At 46.6% G+C, this 21,866-nt stretch overlaps 1 protein-coding gene across 6 annotated transcripts in view; it reads right to left on the reverse strand.

Annotated features, from left to right (window-relative positions):
• The window catches only part of LOC135250418 (zinc finger E-box-binding homeobox 2-like), a 75,724-nt gene that overhangs the window by 3,323 nt on the left and 50,535 nt on the right, over positions 1-21,866 (reverse strand). For 2 of the 6 annotated variants that reach the window (XM_064326666.1, XM_064326664.1), the window contains 7 exons: positions 15,012-15,281; positions 10,848-10,916; positions 8,705-8,896; positions 7,691-7,905; positions 5,358-5,466; positions 3,004-5,006; positions 1,221-1,401 (listed from right to left, as the gene is read on the reverse strand). In XM_064326666.1, coding sequence (XP_064182736.1) covers positions 1,221-1,401; positions 3,004-5,006; positions 5,358-5,466; positions 7,691-7,905; positions 8,705-8,896; positions 10,848-10,916; positions 15,012-15,281 — 3,039 coding nt within the window. The remainder of the gene's footprint in view (positions 1-1,220; positions 1,402-3,003; positions 5,007-5,357; positions 5,467-7,690; positions 7,906-8,704; positions 8,897-10,847; positions 10,917-15,011; positions 15,282-21,866) is intronic. The other 4 variants (XM_064326668.1, XM_064326667.1, XM_064326665.1 and 1 more) reach the window with 4 other exon arrangements.

The raw sequence follows: 21,866 nt of genomic DNA on the forward strand, positions 1-21,866 counted from the left end.
TAGCTGCACATTTAAAAATAAAAAGGTGGGGACTATTGCGTTCCGATCCAAAATTCCAGTCGCTTGGCGTGTGGCGACAAACTTCACAGCCTCACCTCACCTCCACGGGAGTGGCGCATAACTGAATAACTGATCATCTATTATGGGGGAAAGATGGAGGCCTCTCTCCATACACACAGATCTTTATAAGGAAGATAAATCTTATCTTATTAAGGCTTATTAAGGGGTCAAAAAAACAGCACCTGAGGGAACAGGCTGAAAATGCACAGCGAAAGACTTTCTCCACCCTCCCACTGAATTACTACATACCAACCACATCTTTGTCTCTTCGGACATACATTCCTATAATTTCAAACCGTTAACCTTAACTGTATTTAAAAAAAGATAATAATAATACCACTACCAATAATAATGAAAAATATTTTCTACATAGATGAGATGGGAATACTGGATGGGCATGCTGTACATGCATAGATATTTGATGGTGAAAATTTGAGATACAACAGCAGAATATATGAATATCATCTCTGAATTCTTTCTCTGCTTCCTCTCAGAGCTGTAAGTGAAATGGGCTGTTCTGCTCTGGGTAAGAGAGTCAGTGTAGAATAAGTACGGGTATGTTCTGTGGCCAAACTGGACCTCCGGGTCTATTCACTGTATCACCTTATATTCCACTTTCACTCTTTTGCTGCTACCTGATTTAAAGCATATCAGATTATCCCTGTCACCAGGAAAGAAACATGTTAGAACTCTGGGTTTAAAAAGCACCTTGGAGACTTCTCTGAAAAGATACACAGCTAAATGCTAAAGATGATAATCACTCGGGATTTTAAAAATAGCTAAGTATTAAAAAATATTCGGTTAGATGTTTCAAAAATATTAATTTAGCCTTGAAAAAACTGCTTAACTTACCGAGCCGCATCAATGCTTATTTTTTAAAAACCAATTTTATAAGTTGCAGTTAATTTCTCAAGGCAATAATATATATTTCAATAGTGCATGCTGATTAATGAATGGATACATTAATGAGTGATTATTCAATTTTTTTCAGAGAAATACCCTCGGTGCCCTTTAAGGGAACAAACAACTGAAAAAGAATGTAAAGAAACAGCAAAAGAAGTCGGAAAAAGAATTCAAAATGAAAAAAGGGCCACGTAACACAAAACACAAAGAGAGAGAAAAAGCATGGGGTAAAATAAAGTGTCTGGAACAGTATATACCTGTGTGTTCATATTTGTGTCTTAGAAGGGAACTGCTCTTCTGGAAAGTTTTGTCGCACAAGTCACACGCGTACATACCACTTTCTGTCTTCTTAATCTTCTTCCGGGACAGACAGGACTCAGGGTCCGTCAGATCTTCCAAGCCTGATATATATTCTGCTGTTGCATCAAGCAGCTCCCCCTATAAGATAACCAGATCGTTTTTTGTTTGTTTTTTTTTTCAATACACACCTGCCACCTACATTTAGGCACCTTATGTTAATTAGGGGTGTGCTATTCCATTAATGAAACTACAGAAGACCACATTTTTCATTTACTTGCCAATTAGTATGCATTAAATAAAAGTAACCAATAAGATATCCTGTAGTTTATATTCAAATATTACAATACAGTGTTCATGAAATACAACTCTGGTCTCATTATGAAGCTCAAAAAAGCTTATTATTTGGGAAATATCTTTTTTAAAAGTGTGTGCTCTTCTGAATAGGAGTTGTGGTTTCCAAAGTATGATATGTTTTAAGAATAATTACATGCACAGAATAATGAAAAAACACAAGCAGATACACACACACACACACACACGTAATCACACATACATGCACATACGCACACATATATGTTCAGATTTTTTTTTTTTTTTTTAAGTTTGCTAGGTTACCAGATAAAAAAACAAAAACATTTTATGTTCTCCAATTAAGAAATAAGTAGGCTATATGAAAACTCCAGCTCTCATTATGAATGAGGCCTTATTCAGAATATCATTAATATTTCCATATTCCATTTATTTGCATTCAAATTTGGTTGAATTTTATACCAGTGTTAATTATATGTTTATTGGTTCCTCTTACACACACACAAAAAAAAAAGATTAACACAAGAGGCTAAGGTAAATTAACGGGTGGGGGAAACATTATATTACTGTAAGGTCACAATAATGAAAACAGGTCTTGGCCATGCATATTTCCACAGTCTTCTCATTTCCTTCAACTCGGAGTGATTAAATCAAGAGTTACACTAAATTGCCAAAATTGAAAAGCACCAATGCCCTCATTAGAAGCACTTGCCCCAGCCTCAGAATGATTCTGGTTTTAAGAACAGAACACTGTAATTCCACAATCAATTTGAGCCGAACGCCTGTAGCTGTATTTTAAAATCTAATTTAATAGCTTAGCATTGGAAACATTATTAATATTTTTTAATTTTTTTATTTTTAAAGAAATGGTTTCCACTATGTTAAACAGCCTTCAGCACTTAACAGTAATGAACACTGGAGCCTGTGCATTATTCATCTGCATATTGAAACTCACTTTGGCTGTTCCCTCTTTTTAAAAAAAGAAGAAGAAAGAAGCACGCCACAGAGATGTGGTGACGGTATGATCTTCCACTCTTTAGGCACAGACCCCTTATGCTGGTTAACAAACGACTGCTGTCACCCACTCGGTTTTCACTAATTGACACCTGAGAGAAACCAAACCGGACTGAAAATGACAGTGGGGGGGGACCCTTTCCTTCATTCTACAGAAGGAGAAAAAAGACTGGCTCACGAATTGATGTTGTCGAGCCCAACAGATCTGGCGGAACCCATGTCTCATGTCATCATCACAGAACACTCAGATACCTCCTTCAAGTGTACCTCTTCACTCACTATACTACAGTTGAATGCTTACCTGTACATGATGCTTCATACTGTGAGTGTGTTATAATTACCAGCAGGTAACTGAACAACCAAAAAAAGAAACAAAACAGAGGCTTCAAGATTTCAATCCAAAAGCGTCTCATTTACCTGGAAACCTGGTTTCCGCTGGTACTTCCTTCTGTGCTGCATCTCAGCGAAAGTAGCGCCGGCCGCGTAAGTGTAGGCCATGTGTGGTAGGAAGCTCATCTGATCCAGCCCTGGGTACGGCCTCAGTCCCGGGATGCTGGCTTGGACCGGGGGCATGAAAGCGGCCGGAGCGAAGGCGCCCTGCGGCGGGAGAGACGTGTACAGAGGTTTCCCGCTGAAGGGGTTAATGCCGAACATGGGGCTAGTGCTTTTGTCCAGGTTGTGGCCATGACCGTTGCCGCCGCCGTTGACAGAGCCAGCGAACTCTTTCTTGAGATAGGCCAAGTTCAAAGGCTCCTCTCGAGAGGAGGGCACGCTGTTGTGGTCGACAGAGACGCTGTTGGGTTTGGGCCTGCTCTTCAAGGACGGGAGGTGCCGGTGCTCCCGGAGGTGTTTTGGCAATGACAGGTCCAGGGGCTCAGCCTGAAGGTCCTCCGAGGTGAAGCTGTTAGGAGTGTACGAGCTGCTGTGGGAGTTTTTCGAAGACGTGGAGGAAAGGTTCAAAGGGGATGGAGTGTTACTCCTGGAGTGGTCCAATTTATCACCTGCCACTTTGCTGATGGCCAGCTGGGTGGTTCTGGAGAGCCTGAGGGGTGCATCGCAGTTGTTGACGTTGTTGTGGAGCTCCGCTATGGAAGGTGAAGTGATGCGGTCGGCTGGCTTGACCAAAGACACGGGTGACCTGGCCGCCATGGAGTCTTTACTAGGGGTGTAGTTGGCAGCAGCCAGGATCACCTCTGCGCTGCTCCGCTCCAATGGCGGGGTCCTGGCGGTGGTGTACTGGTAGACTTTCTGCTGCTCGAACCACTCTTTCACAAATTCCTGAGGGAGGCCGACTGCTATGGAAATCTTCAGTAGTTCCTCTGAATTGGGCTCCATGTTCATGGCGAAGTAAGCTTTGAGCACGGACATGTGGTCCCTGTAGGGGTGCAGGGGGCTTGCCGGCCCCTTTTCGGATAGCATGGAAGAGAGCAGAAAGGGGCGCTTCTCGCCAATACCCCCCAGTTTATTGGGCATGGCGGGTTCGTTTGGCTGCAGAACTGCCTTGATCTCCTCATTCATGTTGCACAGGTACCTTTCGTGCTGGTGGAGGGGAATTGGACCTGGGAAGGTTTCTTTGCAATACTGGCAAGAAAAAGGCGTGAACATCATGCTGCTCTCGTGCCCCTTGTCCTCCATGCCGAAGTCTAGCGCGTGATTGGGCTTTTCCTTTTTAATGTTGCTTATCTGTCTCTTGGAGTCGGCGGTCAAGCTCTGGAGGCAGGCTTTGGCTTCGTTCACCTTCTCTAGCGTGTAGTCGATGATGCTTTTGGTGGTGCCATTGGGGCTGACCACTGGAAGTGCACCTGGAGGACCCCCAGAGGACATCAGCTCCTGCTTCTGTTCCTCCATTTGGGATCCGAGCTCTTTCATGTAGGCCTTGAGCTTGGAGATGTCCTCCGGCTTGCAGTCCATTTTCTGCCGGCACACGGTGTTGTCCACAATCTGAAGGACCTTCTGTACCTCACTCAGGTTGTTCCCCAGAGCTGGGTAGCCCAGCAGGGGTGAGTCCATACCCATCCTCAGGTGGGACATGGGGCTCTGGGCTGTACCATGGATGCCCAGTGGACTTCTGCTCCCCATCCCGTTGGCGTAAGGTCCCGACATCCCTCCAAACCCATGGGAGGCCATCATGAGCTTATAGTCGTTGAAGTCTAGCGGCTCGGTCTTGATGTCAAGGTGGCCGGCCTGGTCGAGGAGGCTTGGGGGCCGGCCGTTTTCCAGCTTGTGCCGGAGCTGGGTGATGGCGGAGTTAGTGGGGGAGGAGGAGGCTGAGGTGGGCGAGGACCCTGGTTTCACACCGCCGCGCATCCTTCCGTTTACCGCGATCAGGCCTATGCACTTCTTACTGCTGATGTGAGAGCTGTACGAGCCCGAGTGGGAGAAGCGCTTCTTGCAGTTTGGGCATTCGTATGGCTTTTCACCTGAGGAGGAACAGAAAACAAGAACTGTTTATTAATTTGATATTCGATGTAAGCAGATTCTTTGGGGTAGTTAGCAAAAATATACAGAATAATGAATACATGAGTAACTAACTCAAGTAAGAACTAAAGTAAAAAAAAAAAAAAAGGCAATCTTCTGTGACAATATTCCCCTAATTTAACTAAGTACAAGAGAGATTCTGGTACCGTGACAAAGAATCAGCAGAGTGACTCACTGATTGACAGTGGGTGGAATTTATAAAGAAATGCTAATCCGATCGATTTTGTACACCCTACATTCAAATTGAGGTGATGAATATTCAAAAGGAGCACACCAGCCCTCTTGCTACCCACCGCTGTGAATCCGCAGGTGTTCCTTCAGATGGTGTTTGTACTTGAAGGCCTTGCCACATTCTGTGCATTTGAACTTGCGGTTGCCAGCCCCTTGGGTCAGCAGTTGGTGCTGCGGAAAGAAACAGTGTTTGTGTGAACTCTGTGCAAACATCTCACAGCAAATATCTACCATCGCCCCACTGTGAAAGAGCTGTTCAAATTGTGCAAATTGTTTTAGAACACCTTGTCTTTCGTCTTTGAACAAAAAATGGCAAGTGAGAAAGAACAGTGGTGAGTGGTGATGATAATACAGCCAATCGCACACCTTTTTCATTCTTCCTGGAGCAGAAGACCAGGGCATTTGACAAGTAGCAATAATAAAACCCAAAAAGAATGTCCCGCTCTTTAGGAATAACAAGCCGACCAACTTGAATTCACTTATCATAAGCCAGGTCTACGATAAATTTCACAAAATTTTAAAGGCACTCCCAGCTTTGGAAAGACAAATAGAACTAGGATGTAAGCAAGACAAGTAATGTATACACGATTCTTAAAAATTCCCTAACAAGTAGCAAGTTGAAAGCGTATTCAAATCTCCGAATGGTCGCTTTGATAAATCTGGACTACACCATGTAGACTGGGTCTAGATACACTCTTCAGAGGTACCTGTCCCCACATGTGCTATTCAAACAAGGCCCCGCAATCAAAACATTACGACGGCAATGGCAGAGGGGACGGCGACAAATAACAGTGGCAGCACAGCGAGCGAACGCCCTGCACTCCAGGCGTACGCGATTAATTCAGAGTGGGAGGTGAGCATGTTAAACGGTTAGGAAAACACAAAAGATCTCTCAGCGGCGTAGATGCCAGCCCCCCCCCCATCCGAGGCTGACAACTGCTGGGGTGCGCTGGCTCAGCCCACATTCCTGGAGAGACAGATGGTGTTTCTCCAGACAGAGGGAGGGTTTGTTCAAACAGCAGCAGCCACCTTCAAAGATCAGGCGAAAGGGACCGGGGACGGGACCCCGTCGTTTGTGTGCTGTCGAGTTGCATAAACAACCAGCAACAGCTGCTTTACCCACCCCTCTGCCCCCAGTTTAGCCCCTCTCCCTCGACCTCCCCCCTACCCCCTTATTTGTCCCTCGCCCCTGCACCCCTGCAAGTACTGCTGGAAACCTTCATTCATGGTGCCACTAATGCGATAACATTTTCAATGCGACTAGCAAACCGGGAAAGCCACTAGCATGCAAAAGGGTCCTTCTGTGAATGTGGGATTCACCCCTGCATTCAGAGAAGGGCTGTTATGTCACTTAAAGCAACGCGGCTTAATATCTGTGTCTGGCTGTCCCTGTAAATGATGGAATGTATCATGAAATCTTTACAATTTACCTACTGCCTTGCACTATGATGTCAGAAAGTGCTGTAGTCCCTCTGTAATGCATAGGAAATGAAAGCCAATGACTTCTAACTCGTAACTCATTAACTCACTCAGGTAATTTTCTTATCTTCATAAGTGTCTTCAAAGCTTTTATTGGCAGCTGCCCAGAAACATCAAAGCCCCTGCTTTTTTTTCATAAAAGATTTTCTTAAACATTTTCACTCCCATCTCATTTCGTCTGAATGCAGTGTGAAGCGGCTTGTTAGCAAGACGCTAGAACACAGCCAAAATAGATGTAAAATCCAATTCCATTCAGGAAGACATAAACCAGCTAAGGATACAAAGAGCACACTGTATTTATGGCTTGGTTAAGGGGTTTGAAGTCTGTATTTACATGTTAAGTGATTTAGATTGTTTTTAAACTGTGAGCAACAACTTGATTTGCAAACGTAATTTACAACAGAGAGAAGGGGAGATGAAGCACCGCATTCTACAAAACGTGTGAGGTACCGATGAAGTAGGCTATGTTTGACTTAATACAAATTGGTATCTACATTTGCAGAAGTGAGGAATAGCATTACTTTTTATCCTTTACCTTCAAAGCTGTTATGATGTAAACCTTGTGATGTAAACCTTTTTTCACATGAATGCAAAAAAAAAAAAAAACTTTTAAAACTCTTTGGAATATGAGTTTGTAGACTGGATGAATAAGGAGGAGCAGTTTCTGAGAAGCAAGCCTGATTTTAAGGAAGGCTAAATGGCAGTTAAAGGATTTAATTTTGATATAGGAAATTACCACGATCATTTAATCCTGAGACAGGCTCTACTTTCTCAGGGCTGCCATCAAACATCACTTTACACCTCAGTCAGATCAATCACCATTACAGGGATATGCGCACCTCCAGGTTTTGACGCTGGGGTGCACTGAGGCTCAGAATGAGAGGGTGTAGGAAAGAGAGAGGGTGTAGCATCTCACCTGCTCGCGGTCCGGCTTGTGCGTGGCCACGTGCCGCTCCAGCTGCGCGCGGTGGGCGAAGGAGAAGCTGCAGAGCGAGCAGGTGAAGTTCTCCTCGTTCTTCTCGTGGCGGTACTTGATGTGCTCCTTGAGGGACGTCAGGCGCTTGTAGCCCCGGTCGCAGTAGGGGCACGTGAGCAGCTGGGCGAACGCGTCGGGGGTTCCAGGCTGCAGGTCTGTGAAAGGGGGGTGGGGGGGATGGGGGGGGGACCGTGTGTCAAATGATTGGCAGATCGACGGCAGCGAGCGGGCAAGCGGCCCGGGCTGGTTCGGGAGGCATCTCCGCGATCCGTGTTGCCGAGTGCCGTCATGTAGAGGCCTGGCACAAGTGCCTGTCTACAAACGCACACGCACACACACACACACACACGGGCACACACACACACACACTCACACACACACGCGTGCCCACGCTCGCAGGACAAGTCAGTACAAGTCTGAGTCAGCAGAACTCATTAGGTTGTGAGTGTACAAGCTATTTTCATAGCAGGGAAAGAGGCGGGGTTTATAATGGCACAAATAGACTGTGGGTTAATGGCAAGTGCATTCCCATTCTTAAGCAGGAAGATGGTAATATTCAACTCACTTGACTTCATGGTCAAAACAGTTTTTTCAAGGAGGGCATGTGATGGTTGTTAGCATAACCCCAGGAATCATTGTTATAAAAGCCTCATCACTCTTAAATGCCTCCAGAGGGTTTCATTTCGCCTTTGCTTGGCTTCCGGAGCCACGTTAATCACACTTTCCCAAAGTATGTTTCGTAAATCCTATCCCATTCCACCCAATATCATCTCATTTCCTTTTGCTCTCTTCCTGGGTGAAAGACGGAGGAGGACTATCCGATTTCATTCCCGCACAGCTGTTGCTGCTCGAGTCCAAAGGTAAATTCAGAGGCATCCGGCGAATCCGCAAACCCAACAGCTGCCCCCCACCCTCCCCTCTCCCTCACGCACCCCCCCCCCCCAAAATTCTTACCATTCTCTTCCTGGCCGTTGGCCTCGGGCGTGCCCAGCCGAGAGCCCAGCTCCTCAGGGGCTTCTGGGTAAATGATGGCGGTGTCGCTGCGTTGCAGGTACTCCTCGATGCTGACGGCGTGGTTCTCCCTCTCCTCCAGCTTCCGCTTGCTGAAGAACTCCTCCAGCTCTGAAGCGCAATCAACATTCTTGACTGAAAACATGGAGAGAGGAAAGAGAGAGAGGGAGTAGGAGCATGTAAGAAAGAGGGAGGGTGTAAGAGAGAGAGAGAGAGAGAGAGAGAGAGGATGAAATATGGCTGTTTCCCAACACCATAAGATGGTGGCATAACAAACACAGAAAACAGGTTGCTCTAAACGTGAGAAAGCATGCTGAGAAAACCATTATGGTAGTAGTTTGGGAAGTATACATCTGAGTTAATGTGTTGCCTTGTCACATAATGGCCGCTAAACCGAGAAATACGATTTCATTTTGGCAGAACACCGTCAGAAATGGTGGAAAAAGCTTTTAAAGATAAACATTTTTACAATAAAAATATTATCAGTTACACTAAAAAAGTGGTGCGGAATCAGCTTTGCCTGGGTAGCCGATATTGTCCCTTATTTCCCTTGTCATAGGTTAAATGAACTGGAATTTGATGACAAAGCTACTTAAATTCTGAATCTTTAGGTTCAGCCTGGCAGCCAAGCACTTATTCAAGCCAAGCTATTCTATTTAAAAAAAAAAAAAAAAACCTGTGTTCTGTCTATCCATCTAACTTCCTTCTCTATTTGCTTAAAGAATATTTAAATTAAGAAATGGAGCTTGACATAGAACGCGTGCCGCACAAATGCTCTGCGCTACCGAATGTGAAATCTACAGGAAGAACAAAAATTCTTTTTTTTTTTAACTGCGGAAAACACCCATTGTGTGCCTCAGAATGTACTGTACAGTTGCTTTTCTCCACGGAACCCAAAGGTGCAAAAGGGAGATAGCTACTCCGCGCCCGAAACAACGCTAATAAAAACCCACAACCGTCAGCCAGGAAATTACGGGCCCTCGTTGGCACATGCAGATTACGGTCCCCAAAACTCCCCCTCCTGCCAAACTTTGCTTCTGCTTTCATCATACTGTAATGTCGCCGCCATGGATATTTCCCCCCGCCTCCCGTGCGTCGGGCTGCCATTCTTTCATTCAATTAATCGAAATATTACGAGCTACATTCTATACGATTTTGACTTATATTTACAAGCTACCTTTTAATTTGATTGTTTCCTCACAGAGGAGCAAAGGTAAACTAGAGGATTTGCGTTTTTGTACGGTTGTTAACATTTTATGTTCCAATTTGTTAAAGGTCAAACCGGTGGATTGTGTCACCGGCAAAAAAAAAAAAAAAGGCTCGAAAATGTCAGTCTGTCAGCGGATCTTCAACGCTGTACGGCGCACCAGCAAACCAGAGCTGGGCCACTTCCTTCATTCTCATTAAAAGGAACTGAACTTAAAATCTTTGCGCTCTTGCACAGAGCAGTTTTCAGGCCCATGCAGACGGAGACACAGAGGGGCCGTGCTTGTGATTCAGAGCAAAAACTTCAATAATGCGCTGTAGTAAAATCTGATGGCACATGAACAAAACAGGTCAAATTTAGCACAAAATGAAACTTTAGGGAAATTACCTTGATGAAACCGCACCTGGGCGTCGCGGCAAAGCTGTGCTAACGATCCGTTTCCAAAACAAAACCCCCTCAGAAACAGAACAAGAACCCTGCTTCCTTTCCCAGGGTTTTCAGATCCTGGACAGAGAGCTAACTGATATTTATTTCTATGGAAACCAAACAGTCTCCAAAAAAAGATGTGGCAATTTTGAGGGGCGAGGGATCAAGCAGTCACAGAGGAGAGACGGGTATGCCAGTGACTTCAGAGGCGCCACAGCCAATCAGCGGCCCCAGTGATGACATCATTGCACAGGGAAGTATCCCCAAAAGGGCTGGTAGGTGGGTATTAGCTGAGTTCGCTTAATTAAAGATGGCAGGTATGACTTTGTTCCTCCGTTTCAAACAGGACCACGACTAAAAATAAGTGTACACATACACACAGGAACACAAATACAAACACACAAACACAAACATGAATGCATACACACAGTACCACACTTGGAGTTGGCTTACCTGTACCATTTCCAATTGACTCAAGAGTGGCTTCAGAACCCATGGTGTCATACCCATCTTTCATTTCATCTGAGGACAAAAACAGAAAGTACAGAGGGAGGGAGGGAGAGAGAGGGAGAGGGAGAGAGACAGAGAGAAGGGGGGTTGGTCAGTGCCGGAGTGTACCAAGCAAACTGGCTTTACAATGAGGCCTTGAGAGAAGATGGGGGAAATGAAGGGACTGGTTGGCCCCAGCTTGGCCTGCTTTTGTTTGCCGTCCTTAATGAATGCTATCGTCTACACCAGAAAGAGACTTATTTGCCTTAAACAGCAGAGAAAAAGCGCTGAGAAAGGCTCTGTCTCTCACTCCTGGGAGCAGGCCTCCCCGAATGGACAAATTAATTCAACACAGCCTGTCCACCTGAGCAATCAAAGCTGAGAGACGGCACAAAGGGGCCTGGCTTTTCCCCCTCTGACACAATGCAGCAATCTGGGACTGACAGGGGAGGGTGCGCACACACACTCACACAGACCCCAATACAAATACACCCAAACGCACGCACGCACACACACACACGCTACACATACACACACACACACACACACACACACAGCTATACACAAACACCCACACGCACACACACACGCGCACAGCTATACACATACACCCACATGCACGCACACACACGCACACACAAACCTGTACACCTATTTCTACATGCACATACTGAACACTTGAACACACACTCAGACACACACAGCGGGGGGGGGGGCAATCACGTGACTCAAATTCACAACGGCGGGCTTTATCTCTCGAGCGCCGCGCTGTTTGTTGTCAGTCACAGCCACGCGCGCGGCGGGGGGACGCCGCGGCCCTTTCCATCCCCGCGCCCGGCGTAGGTAAGACCCCCGAGAGGAACGAGAGCCTCCCGACAGGCCCGCCTCGTAAAACACGGAGACACAACAGCCTGTGACAACCGGGGGAATTCTCCGGGCGCGGCTAACAAGAGGGCACTGTCGGCGGTGCGCGCAGACAATTCACTTAAGGGGGCTCCCCCCCTCCCCGCCTCCGCTGCTCCTTCCGCCCGGCTTTGGAAATTAAATAAAGGTATTTCCGTGAAGGCTGCGGCTTGCCGTAAATTTGGCCGTCCTGGCTCTCTCTTGGCCCTCATGTGATTCCCGCTCGGCAGTCACAAGTGTAACGAGCTGTCCCCCCCCACCCCACCACCCCTGTGTGCGCGGGGAGGAAGAGAATGACCGCGTGCGGCCCTGTCTTTCTTCCTCCTTGTTTGAGTAACACCACCAGGCTTCCTTCCGTCTCACCACCAGTTGCAAGAGAAGGAACTACTCGGGTTTTTTGTTCTTTTGAGTCTGCACGGCGGATAAAATGGGTAACAAGCCAATCCTTTTAACTTGAACAAATATTACACATGTTCAAAGCATAAATTTGTACAAAATCATCAAACTTTACAAACTATGCCCTCCAAAGCAACGTGAGATTTGACTAAAAGCAAACTTAACATTGTGATACTCAAATGCACTTTGGTCCTGTCGATGAATAAAGTTTCAATTTATGCAAAGAAAAACTGAAAGACTTTGTCTGAGGTTTCTGTTCTTGTTGTTTTCACGGTTCCTTGGAAACATTTTAATTATTCTGCGAGGGCTCGGTTTCCCTCTGCACCGAGCTGATAAAAGGGCAGGCCCTGTGGCAGAGGTGGAGCGAGAAGCACAACGCGTTCCCCCCGACGCCGAGCTGCGCGGGAAGAGGCAGCTCGGCAGCCATTTTGCATTCGATTATGCGGAGGCTTTGGAGCGCCGGCCGTCTCTCGGCGATGACATCAGCCCCGGGCCGCGCTCTAAGGAAACGGCCCGTTAGCAACGCAGCACCAGTCACACTGGTGGAATGCAGGCAGTCACACGTCACCCGCGCGCTGTAAATATCGCTCCATTTTCTCCCCAACACCGGTACGCGCAGCACACACACACACAGACTGCCGTCGCTCTGCTTTTCTGCTTGCTAAGGGATCTTTCGCTTCTTTTCCTAGAAAACAGAATGACCGTAAAAACGGTACCAGCGGGTTTCTGTTTCCGTTCCGTTCGGCGGGCCGCAACGTCCTCTCGCTCTTCCCTTTTTAAATATTTTTTTTATTTATTTACTTTAAACTCGAAAGGACGCTTCTGCTTTTCCTTGGTAAAGGGACTGGTGAGAATCCGTCCACTAGGCGGTGGACTAAGCCCGATATCTCTCTTCACTTTTTGGGGCCCGAGTAAAAGTTTAGGTCATTTTTTTTAAAGCTCTTTGTCCGGCACGCTGGCTCCCATGGGTCTGAGGAACGTTGTTTTCCTAGCGAAAGCCTGGTGAGATCCGAATGTCGGCTCTCCCTGTCTGTACCTGATAAATCAGACTGGTATATAAAGGAGGCCCCCGCCCACCAAAGGGAAATATTCCCCTTTCTGCTTTGGCTCGGTAGGAGTCCAGAATACCTTTCGTCTGCTTCGCCGCTGCCTGTTTACTTAACGTCATCCATCCAGTTTGTTTTGAAAGCGTTCCTATTTTTCATACCCCATTACCTCTGGAGCAGAGGGCAGTAAAAACAAGCGGTCCCTCCCGATTTCTTACTCCTTCAGGAATATTCGAATGGGAAAAAAAGGAAAGGAAAACAGCGCCGCGGCTAAGGAAGAACACAGGTGACCGGTATAAAAATTCCTCGTTTTTTTTTTTTTTTTTACAACGTAGCGGGGCGCCCAGCGCCGGTGCGCTCCGCCCCGCGGCGGGGGAGAAGTGAACGTAGGGACGATTCCTGACATAAAACCCCGAATCCAGCGCGGGAGAAAAGCACACGCTTATCTCAGGCCAAAGCTATGTGCTGGAGGCATCGGTGTAGACAGGGAGGCACCATGTTGAAAAAATAAATAAAAAGCGGCTACAAGCTTCACGGTTCCGTTCTCAACGTCGTCAATCAGGCCGCGCTGCGAGCGGCCAGAACTGCGCTGGATGCCTCAGCACCTGAGGAATACGTTGGTCCTCACTTTGTGTGTGTGTGTGTATGTGTGTGTTTTATAGGCTATTACAGTATCAATACTCAACATGCTCAACACTTCTTCAATGTCAAAGAACATGCCCGAATTTCCAAATTGTTGTTTTTATGATTTTAATTATGAGCAAACATGGCAGATGTGTCCAGCACTGGCTACGTTCAAAGGACCTCCATGACGATGACGATAATCCAAATCAAACTCTCCACTAAATGTACTTTCTTTCTTCATATTAAAATGGTATACCATTTCCCCTTTCAGCATAGCGCCTAGCTAGTTCATTAGTAGAAATGAATTGGCTGGTTTAAATGGGGGGGGGGGGGGGTTCACAGGAACTCACCCGCCACATTCTGTTTCTGTCACAGGACTCCGAGAATCATCGAATCGTATTATACATGCAAATGGCCATCATAAAAATAAAAATTTCATTTAAGATTGTTAATGACTCTTGCAGCTGCTTGGCCTGTTTTAATGATTATCCTCTGCCCCTAATTAAAAGTATTTATCTTTCAAGCACCCACGACTGCCTTAGTGAGCTTCCCTTCCTCCTGCTGCATGTAGCACAGGTTTTTTTTTTTTTAATCCTGGGGTGTGGGGAGGGGGAGGGCAGCAACATACAAAACAGAGGCCAATAACACCTGCCCATTACCATCAGCAATAAATCATTATTGAAGAGATGTGGGAAGTCAGTCATGCTTGGATGAAGTAGAAACCTCTTGTACCTCTCAACAATGTGCACTTGGAGTACCACTATTTTGTTACGCAGTTCCCCAGAATTTCATTTGAAATGAGTTACACATTTTCCAATTGGCCATTTCCTGATTGAAATCACCAGGAAGCATTGAAATGCTTGTCTTTCTGAGGCTGGCCAGCACATGTAGGGTGTGTGCGTGTGTGACTGTGTGTGTGTGGGTGAGAGAGAGAGAGAGAGAGAGAGAGAGAGAGAGTGAGAGAATGCAATAGACCACTGATAGCCTTTTAATGGCCCATCCTTACCTGTCACATCACCATACGTCTCCACACAGACCCTGGTCTACTTTATTAGATTCGTGCAGATCTCTCTGAAAAATGAAATCCATCCAGAGCTCTAATCTGTGAACGATACCGGGGAGGGGGGCGGGGCCAAGGCGGCAAGCGGCTGCCACTCACCGTTGCCGTCCAGCGACGCCCGCAGCGCGTCGCCGTTGTGCCAGAGGTGGTCCGCTCGGCCGTCCCTCAGGTCCTCCTCGTCGTCCTCCTCCTTCATCACGGGCGCCTGGCCCGCCCGCGGCGACGCCTCCAGGTTGGGCACGCTCGCCGGGCTGCCCTCCGCCCCCCTCTCGCCGTTGAGCAGGCACTGCTCTTCCTCCGAGACCAGCGGCCTGTCGTCCTCGTCGGTCTCCGAACCCGCGTCCACCACATTCTCGTAATTCAGCACTGCCAGAGAGAAAAAAAAACCACCATCAGCGTCCCAGAAGCCATCGTGTTACCGTCTTTTCTTGCTCCCCCCTTCCCACTGCCATTTCAGACCCCACTGTATGTTTGACCCGAAACCCAACTGGGATCTGTAGTTTCGCCATTGCGGCGATGCCGGGTCCGCTACAATGCAGACGCACAGAAATAGCCTCTAATTGTCAGCTGCAGTAAATTGTCTCAGATGCCGACAAGCTGCACCTTTCAGGGAATCTGGATCAAGAGCAGGCTTCCGATGTCTAGCATGCCCTGCAGTTTTGATATTTGCTCACAGTGCTTTGCGCATAACTCACATGACTAAAAAAAGCCTCGCCACATATAGCCATTAATTAACATTATAGGACATTAAGTGAATTCCAAAGGGCACTACTCAACTTTTCCAGACAATCAGGCACCTATCGCTGGTAGAGGTGAAGAGTTACGCCATAACTACCGTGTCTTTAGACCTACAGAGCACACCCGCCTTCAAAGATTTTAAGGGACGATGACCGAGAAACAAGAAAATCTGAGACACCTACACCCCGTTTATTTCAATTTCTCCCACATCGACCGCATGTTTACCGCCGCTTTCCGAGACCGTGCCCCTCAAGCGCTTCGGAAAAGCTGCGGAAATCAAAGTATCGCGCCACGGAGGCCAGCGCGAAATGGGGTCATGACCAACTCGGGTCGCAACCGGACCGGTTCGCTGGCGCACGGCAGCTCTTCTTAAAACGGGAGGCCCCCGTAAATTAGCCCGTGAGCGCGGGGCGAAGGCGGCTGTTTGTGAATTAGCCAGCGTCCCTCCCCCGGACTCTCCAGCCTCCAGGGCCGGGACGTAAATTGTCCGCTCTAAGCGAGCCGCCGGAGAGATTAAAGCAATAAACACGGGGACGCTCGCGCGGCCGCGGGGGGGGGACGCGGCTCGGCGCACGGGCGTGCCGCACCGCCGAGCGCGCTAGCGCCGCACTTAAGAGACACGTACGTGGAGAGAGAGAGCGGGGGGAGAGAGAGAGAGACAGAGAGAGAGAGAAAAAAAAACCTGGAGCAATGACATCATGGGAACTACTCTCAAGACTGAGCGGTGGGAAAGAAAGAACAGGCAATTTTAAGGGTCATTTCAAGCTGTAGGTACGCCTAATAAAGCAATTGTTTTCGGCGCTAACAAATGCAATACCTCTAGAGCCTGTAGCCAGCCCTGGGTGCAGAGGAAGATAGCTAAAAATGTTAGGTGCGTTTATGTTCAAATTGTTTTTTTGTTTTTTTTTTTGTTTTTCTTTTCTTGACGGGTTCACTGCTGAACTTTTAGTCATATCTTCATTTTTTTTCTGAGAAGAAGGCAAGAAAGAACAAAAAAACAAAAAAAAACAAAGGCTATATCTTTGGACAAGTTATTCCAGGGACACAAAGATTACGCTGCATATATGTGTTGATAATATGATCTTTGTATAATCCACTGTCTGCACTTGCCTTTTCCCAACAACTGCGGAACAGGTGCAAATTAAAATGAAAACGGCTGTGGAGATGGAGCGAGCCGAATCCGCTGACCTGGACTGAATACCAATTGACGAGGGAAACAAAACCTATTCAAGAGGTGTGACCACAAGGGTTTAGGCAAGTTCAGGCTGGGTAATGCCCTCTGAGATAGAAAAAAAAAAAAGAAAGAGAAAAGAAATCCAAAGAAAGTGAGACGTTCAAACTTGCTGTGTGGTCCACGTATACCTTAGCACAATTGATAATGCGCTTCTATATTATTTCCCTTTGTGTTCTTGCCGCCCCCCCTTCCTCCAGTAGTAACGGAGGTTTAACCATTTCTTAGCAACGTGTGGGTGACTCCTTTTTTTGCTATGGTTTCTGGGGAGTTGGGGGGGGGGAGGTGTATTGGGGGAGGGGGGGGGGGGCTTCAGGCAACAAAGGGAGGCCAGAGAATGGACGGTCCCGCTCCTGAAAAAACGGATCAGTAGAGGAAAATGCACATAAAGACGGGTCCAGGAGGAGAGAATGAAAATAAGTTTTTGTTTAAAAAAAAAAAAAAAAAAAGGCCTTTTTGGCCTTTTTGGGTTTAGCAGTATGCCGTTCGGAATAAAACATGACCGTCCACACCAGCTTTGACTTCAGTATTAGGGGGTCCTGAAAAGAATAAGGGATGTAAGGAACAGAAAGGGGTGGAGGGATAGGAGAGAGAGAAAGGAAGAGAGGACGGACGATGGATCAGAGGCTACTGCTGGGGTTCCGAGTATCGAAACAGTCTGACCAAGAAATAAACTTGTGCCTCATAACAGCGACAACGCCTAGAGTTAACACATGTCACTTTCCCCTTACTCTCCCCAAACATTCTCTCCCAATCACAGCAAATTAAATAAGTCGCTCAGTGGTCCAATCAATCATCAACTACCAAAACCTGTGAGAAAATCTGTGCAGCAACAACATCAACCTACTGCCAGATTAGAATAGATTTTTTGATTATCCAGTATACCTAAACTAATAAAGATGTGGAAACAGCCTCCATCCTGTTGGAATCACTTTGCAGCTATAAAAATAGAAACAGACTTCTATTTGTAAGAACATTAAAGTTTGTCTTGGCATGATACTAATTTCTCAAGGATATAAAAGGTTCATAATAAATAAATAAATAAATAAACAAATAAATAAATAAATAAATATGGCAGCTTTTAAACAGAAATACATGCCTGAAGACTGCATCATGTTGAGCTGGTGCGCATCTGATATTTAGAATTTGGAAAAGGTCCGAGTTTGTGAAACACGTATTGATTTATTCTGGTTTGTGTGTGTGTGTATGTGGGGGGGGGGGAGAGCTGGACGGGGGTTGAGGTTCCGTGGGCATTCTCGCTTCTTGCATGTGCTCTTTTGTAGTGCTGCTGCAGTTGCAAAAAAAAAAAAAAAAACGCGGAGAGAGAGACCGTGACCTCTCGCTCAAAAGCCGCGCCTAGCGCTGTTTATCCGCGGGTCGCCAGGGTCAAGCAGCACATCTCCATTTTACCAGACAAACGCGACTGGAACCACAGCCCGAGTCCATTTTCATTTAAAGGAGGCCGCAGCCAGACGCCGGTCCACCATCAGTAGGTTTCACGCGCGGGCCCACAGGATTCCAGCGCTTATTTTTGTAATATGCCTCACCTTTAGCATGCACCAACCAAATATTATTCTGTTCTTTTTTAGACGAGCCCAGTAGCGCATGGTCTTGCGGGAACGCTAAAAATTCAGCGGTGTTGCCATGAAATATTGTTCAGATTTAAAATACAGAAAATGATGTTTAAAGAAATCCCAGTTAATGCTCGCACGAGGTTCTGGTTGACAACAGTAACATCAAGGGAATAAACTTGAAAAAAAAAAAATCTTCAGGTACTACTGAACGGGTCAAGTTTTTTTTGTTGTGCGCTTTGAAGCGACAGGGACTGCTTTAATTCAAAATCAGCTTTTAAAAAAAGAAAGAAGTCAAGTACAACTTCTCCAGCACAATCGCGCAGCACAAAGTAGAAAAAGCCGCCATTGTTTCAGTGACGTCTCTGACAGACGCCGAGAGCGGAGCCTTCCCACGTTCCATTGTGCTGCCCCATCGCAGTAATTCCAACCTGCTAATGTCGCCCGGGACGCTATTCTGTTCCTTACCTCTGCTCTAGTCAATCTTTTGTGTTCGTCTGAGGGGGCGACAGACAAAGAGATGTTAATGTTTACTTCTCGGGATTCTCTTAAGTTCCCTACATCTGACACTTTCCATTTTTCTTCCCTTAGTTTAAGTGTCACATCCAACAAAGGCAATTACTTCTGACATTTTCTGACTGATGTTACCTGTTTGATTTTTCTTCTCTTCCCTTTCACTCCCGGATTTCCAGTAAATAAAAGGCGCCTTGTTTCATTTGAATGCTATAGATAATTAGTGTGACATTTATAATTGCTGCTGTCCTGCTTAATGTCAGGCATAGACCTTCCTTAGTTAAGACTTTGATGACTTTTGCATTACATTGTCAGATATCAGACTAAAGAGGGTAGCTGATAATAACAGACACTGTATTGATTACAATGACTTTGGCACCTTCCAAAATGGCAGCCTGTGCACGAGGGTGTGTGAGTCATCTTTTTGATGTTCGCACGATAAGAACAGGAGGCCGATTAAGTACTTTTTGTCCTCAAAAAAAAAAAAAAAAAAACAAAGAAAAGAAACTCCTTTGGACAATGCTTCTCCTGTTACACTAGGTCTTGTCTTCGAAAGCTAATGAAGACTATCTTACAATCATTTGTGGCTGAAAGGGGGGAAAAAAAGCCTTAATAGCCCCTGAAAGTAGTTCTGTCTTCCAATAATGGGCAGTGTTACTGTTCCCCACATTTGATTTCTTTAACAGTAAAAGCCTTTGAATGCCGAGCCCTTTGAATCTGTAGAATATGTCTCCCGGACAAGAGCCAAATGAGACCGAATTTGTTTGTGGACTACACAAAAGTGCCCGCAAGCAAATAAACGCATAAACAAAATAAAGCAAATGAATGAATGGGTACATGGATGAATGGCTCTTGTTTATCCCTGTAGAAAATGTAAATGTATAGAAAATAGAGCGAGGTAGAAAACAGAAACAACCAACTCTTTTTAGAGTCACTGAGAAATCTCTCTAGGAGCCTCTTTTGTTCCCATCACTGCCTATGTCAACAGTTGCCGGACTCTGAAAAGTCCGACCAACTTTAAAGATTCGGTCAAGTTTTCTGAATACGTAACTAAATCCTCGCAGACAGAAACACGGGTCCAAACAAAAGCGAACGTGCGGAATGCGTTCCTGCACCGTCCGACGCGCTGACAGGGACGTACCTTTCAGGGGCGCGCAGACGAAACGCAGCGCTCACAAGGCGCTTCCCCGCAGCCTCCTAGGCATCCCGGTCAGGGCTACGGTGCGTCCTCGCTCCCCTCAGAACCCCGTCCAAAACAACCAGACCGATTTTTTTTGTTTAAAAAGGGGGGGGGGGGGGGTACCCAGAAAATGGATAAAGGTGTGCCCGGAAAACGGCAAACATCCAAAGGCTCCCCCCCTCCCTCCCTGAGCGCGGTTTCTGGGCTTCCCGAGCGGGCTCTGGCGGAGGTGAGCGGCGCTAGCGGCGGCAGGTTGTTTTTTTCCTCCAGGTGACGCGCGGTGTTCGCGGCGAGGAGGGGCACTGTCCCTATTGGAGGACGACGGATCCTCTCTCTCTCTCTCTCTCTCTCTGTCCTGTGTTGCTGACGCCAGCGGATCACCTGAGCGGCTGGACGGGGTGAGGGTGGAGGGTTGGGGCGGGGTGAGGTTGGTGGGTGCCCTAAGGTGGAAATGAGGTCACTGGCTTGTGGCCACAGACTGGTGGAAGTCTAACAATGACCTTTTATTTATTTTCACAGCAGCTGTGTCCCCCCTGGTTCGAAGAATAATCTGGCTTGTATCAGGGTGGGTTTGGTCCACTTTCATTATTAGAGATAGGGAGAGCAAAAATAACCCTTTTTACATAAAAGCAACTATTCAAATAAATCATAGCATTCTTAAAATCTTTAAGTTGTTAAAAAAAAGAGTTTAGACTTAATTTCATAAGTTTAATCTTTATTGATATCACTGGACATAGCCTAATTATCGCTGTTTAAATGCACTTCACTAAAAGTGAACACAGAATCTTATGCTAAAAGAGATGTGTGTGTGTGTGTGTGTGTGTGTGTGCCTGTGTGTATACTGTGTATGTGTGTGTGTGTGTCTGGAAGGGGGTTATGTGTCATGGGGGGGTTATGTTCAATAACTCCAGCCATGAGTCCCTCACAGTAGCCGGACTCTAATTGAATTAAACTCCCTTTTACTTGCAGGAGGCCAGTGCAACAGGCTGGAAAAAGAGAGCTCCAAGGTTTGCTCGACCGCTCCGCGGGTCCGCCTCTATTCGCCCCGGACGGGTCCGCCATCTGTGCCTCCCTGCACACATGTTCCCCTGCTCTCTGCGAATGTTCGCAGCCCCCTCCTCCTCCTCCTCCCCCTCCTCCCCTCCTCCCTGCACACGCAGAAAAGACACACAAGAGCTCCCTAGGCAGTGCCCGGGACCCGCGCGGGGAGAGAAACAACAGGGCGCCCGCCACGCCGACAATAAAAGGTTAACCTCCGGAGACCGCGGCTCAGGTGAGGCCCGCGTCCCCGATTCACGCCGCTCTCGCCGGCGTTAAACCGAAAGAAAGGTTAAAATTAGAAAATGTAATTTATTTGATCATTTCCCCGAATAATTAGAGTTAATATGGGTTAATTAATATGCAAATCTCTCAGCAGATGTTCTTCAGCGAGGGCCTGGTGAGAGAAAACAGCCTTCACTTTCTCTTGAGTGATTCTGGCTGTCACTTATTGGCTGTAATTACTGTAACTAACCGAATAAACATAAAACATTTTTGGAGGTCGAAACGGCTTCAGTTCGAGTCTTGATCTAACTGCCGTTTCTCTCGCACAAAAGGGAGGACAATTTCAAATTTTCTGCGACAATAAAAGGCTAATTTTTATGTTTTTTTAAACTTCCTTCCTTCCAGCGAACGCAATGAACTATTTCAGTTAAACACCCTTTTGTGCGCTCTTCAAAACA

The sequence above is a fragment of the Anguilla rostrata genome, chromosome 3, assembly GCF_018555375.3.
Source record: "Anguilla rostrata isolate EN2019 chromosome 3, ASM1855537v3, whole genome shotgun sequence".
Taxonomy (NCBI): Eukaryota; Metazoa; Chordata; class Actinopteri; order Anguilliformes; family Anguillidae; genus Anguilla; species Anguilla rostrata.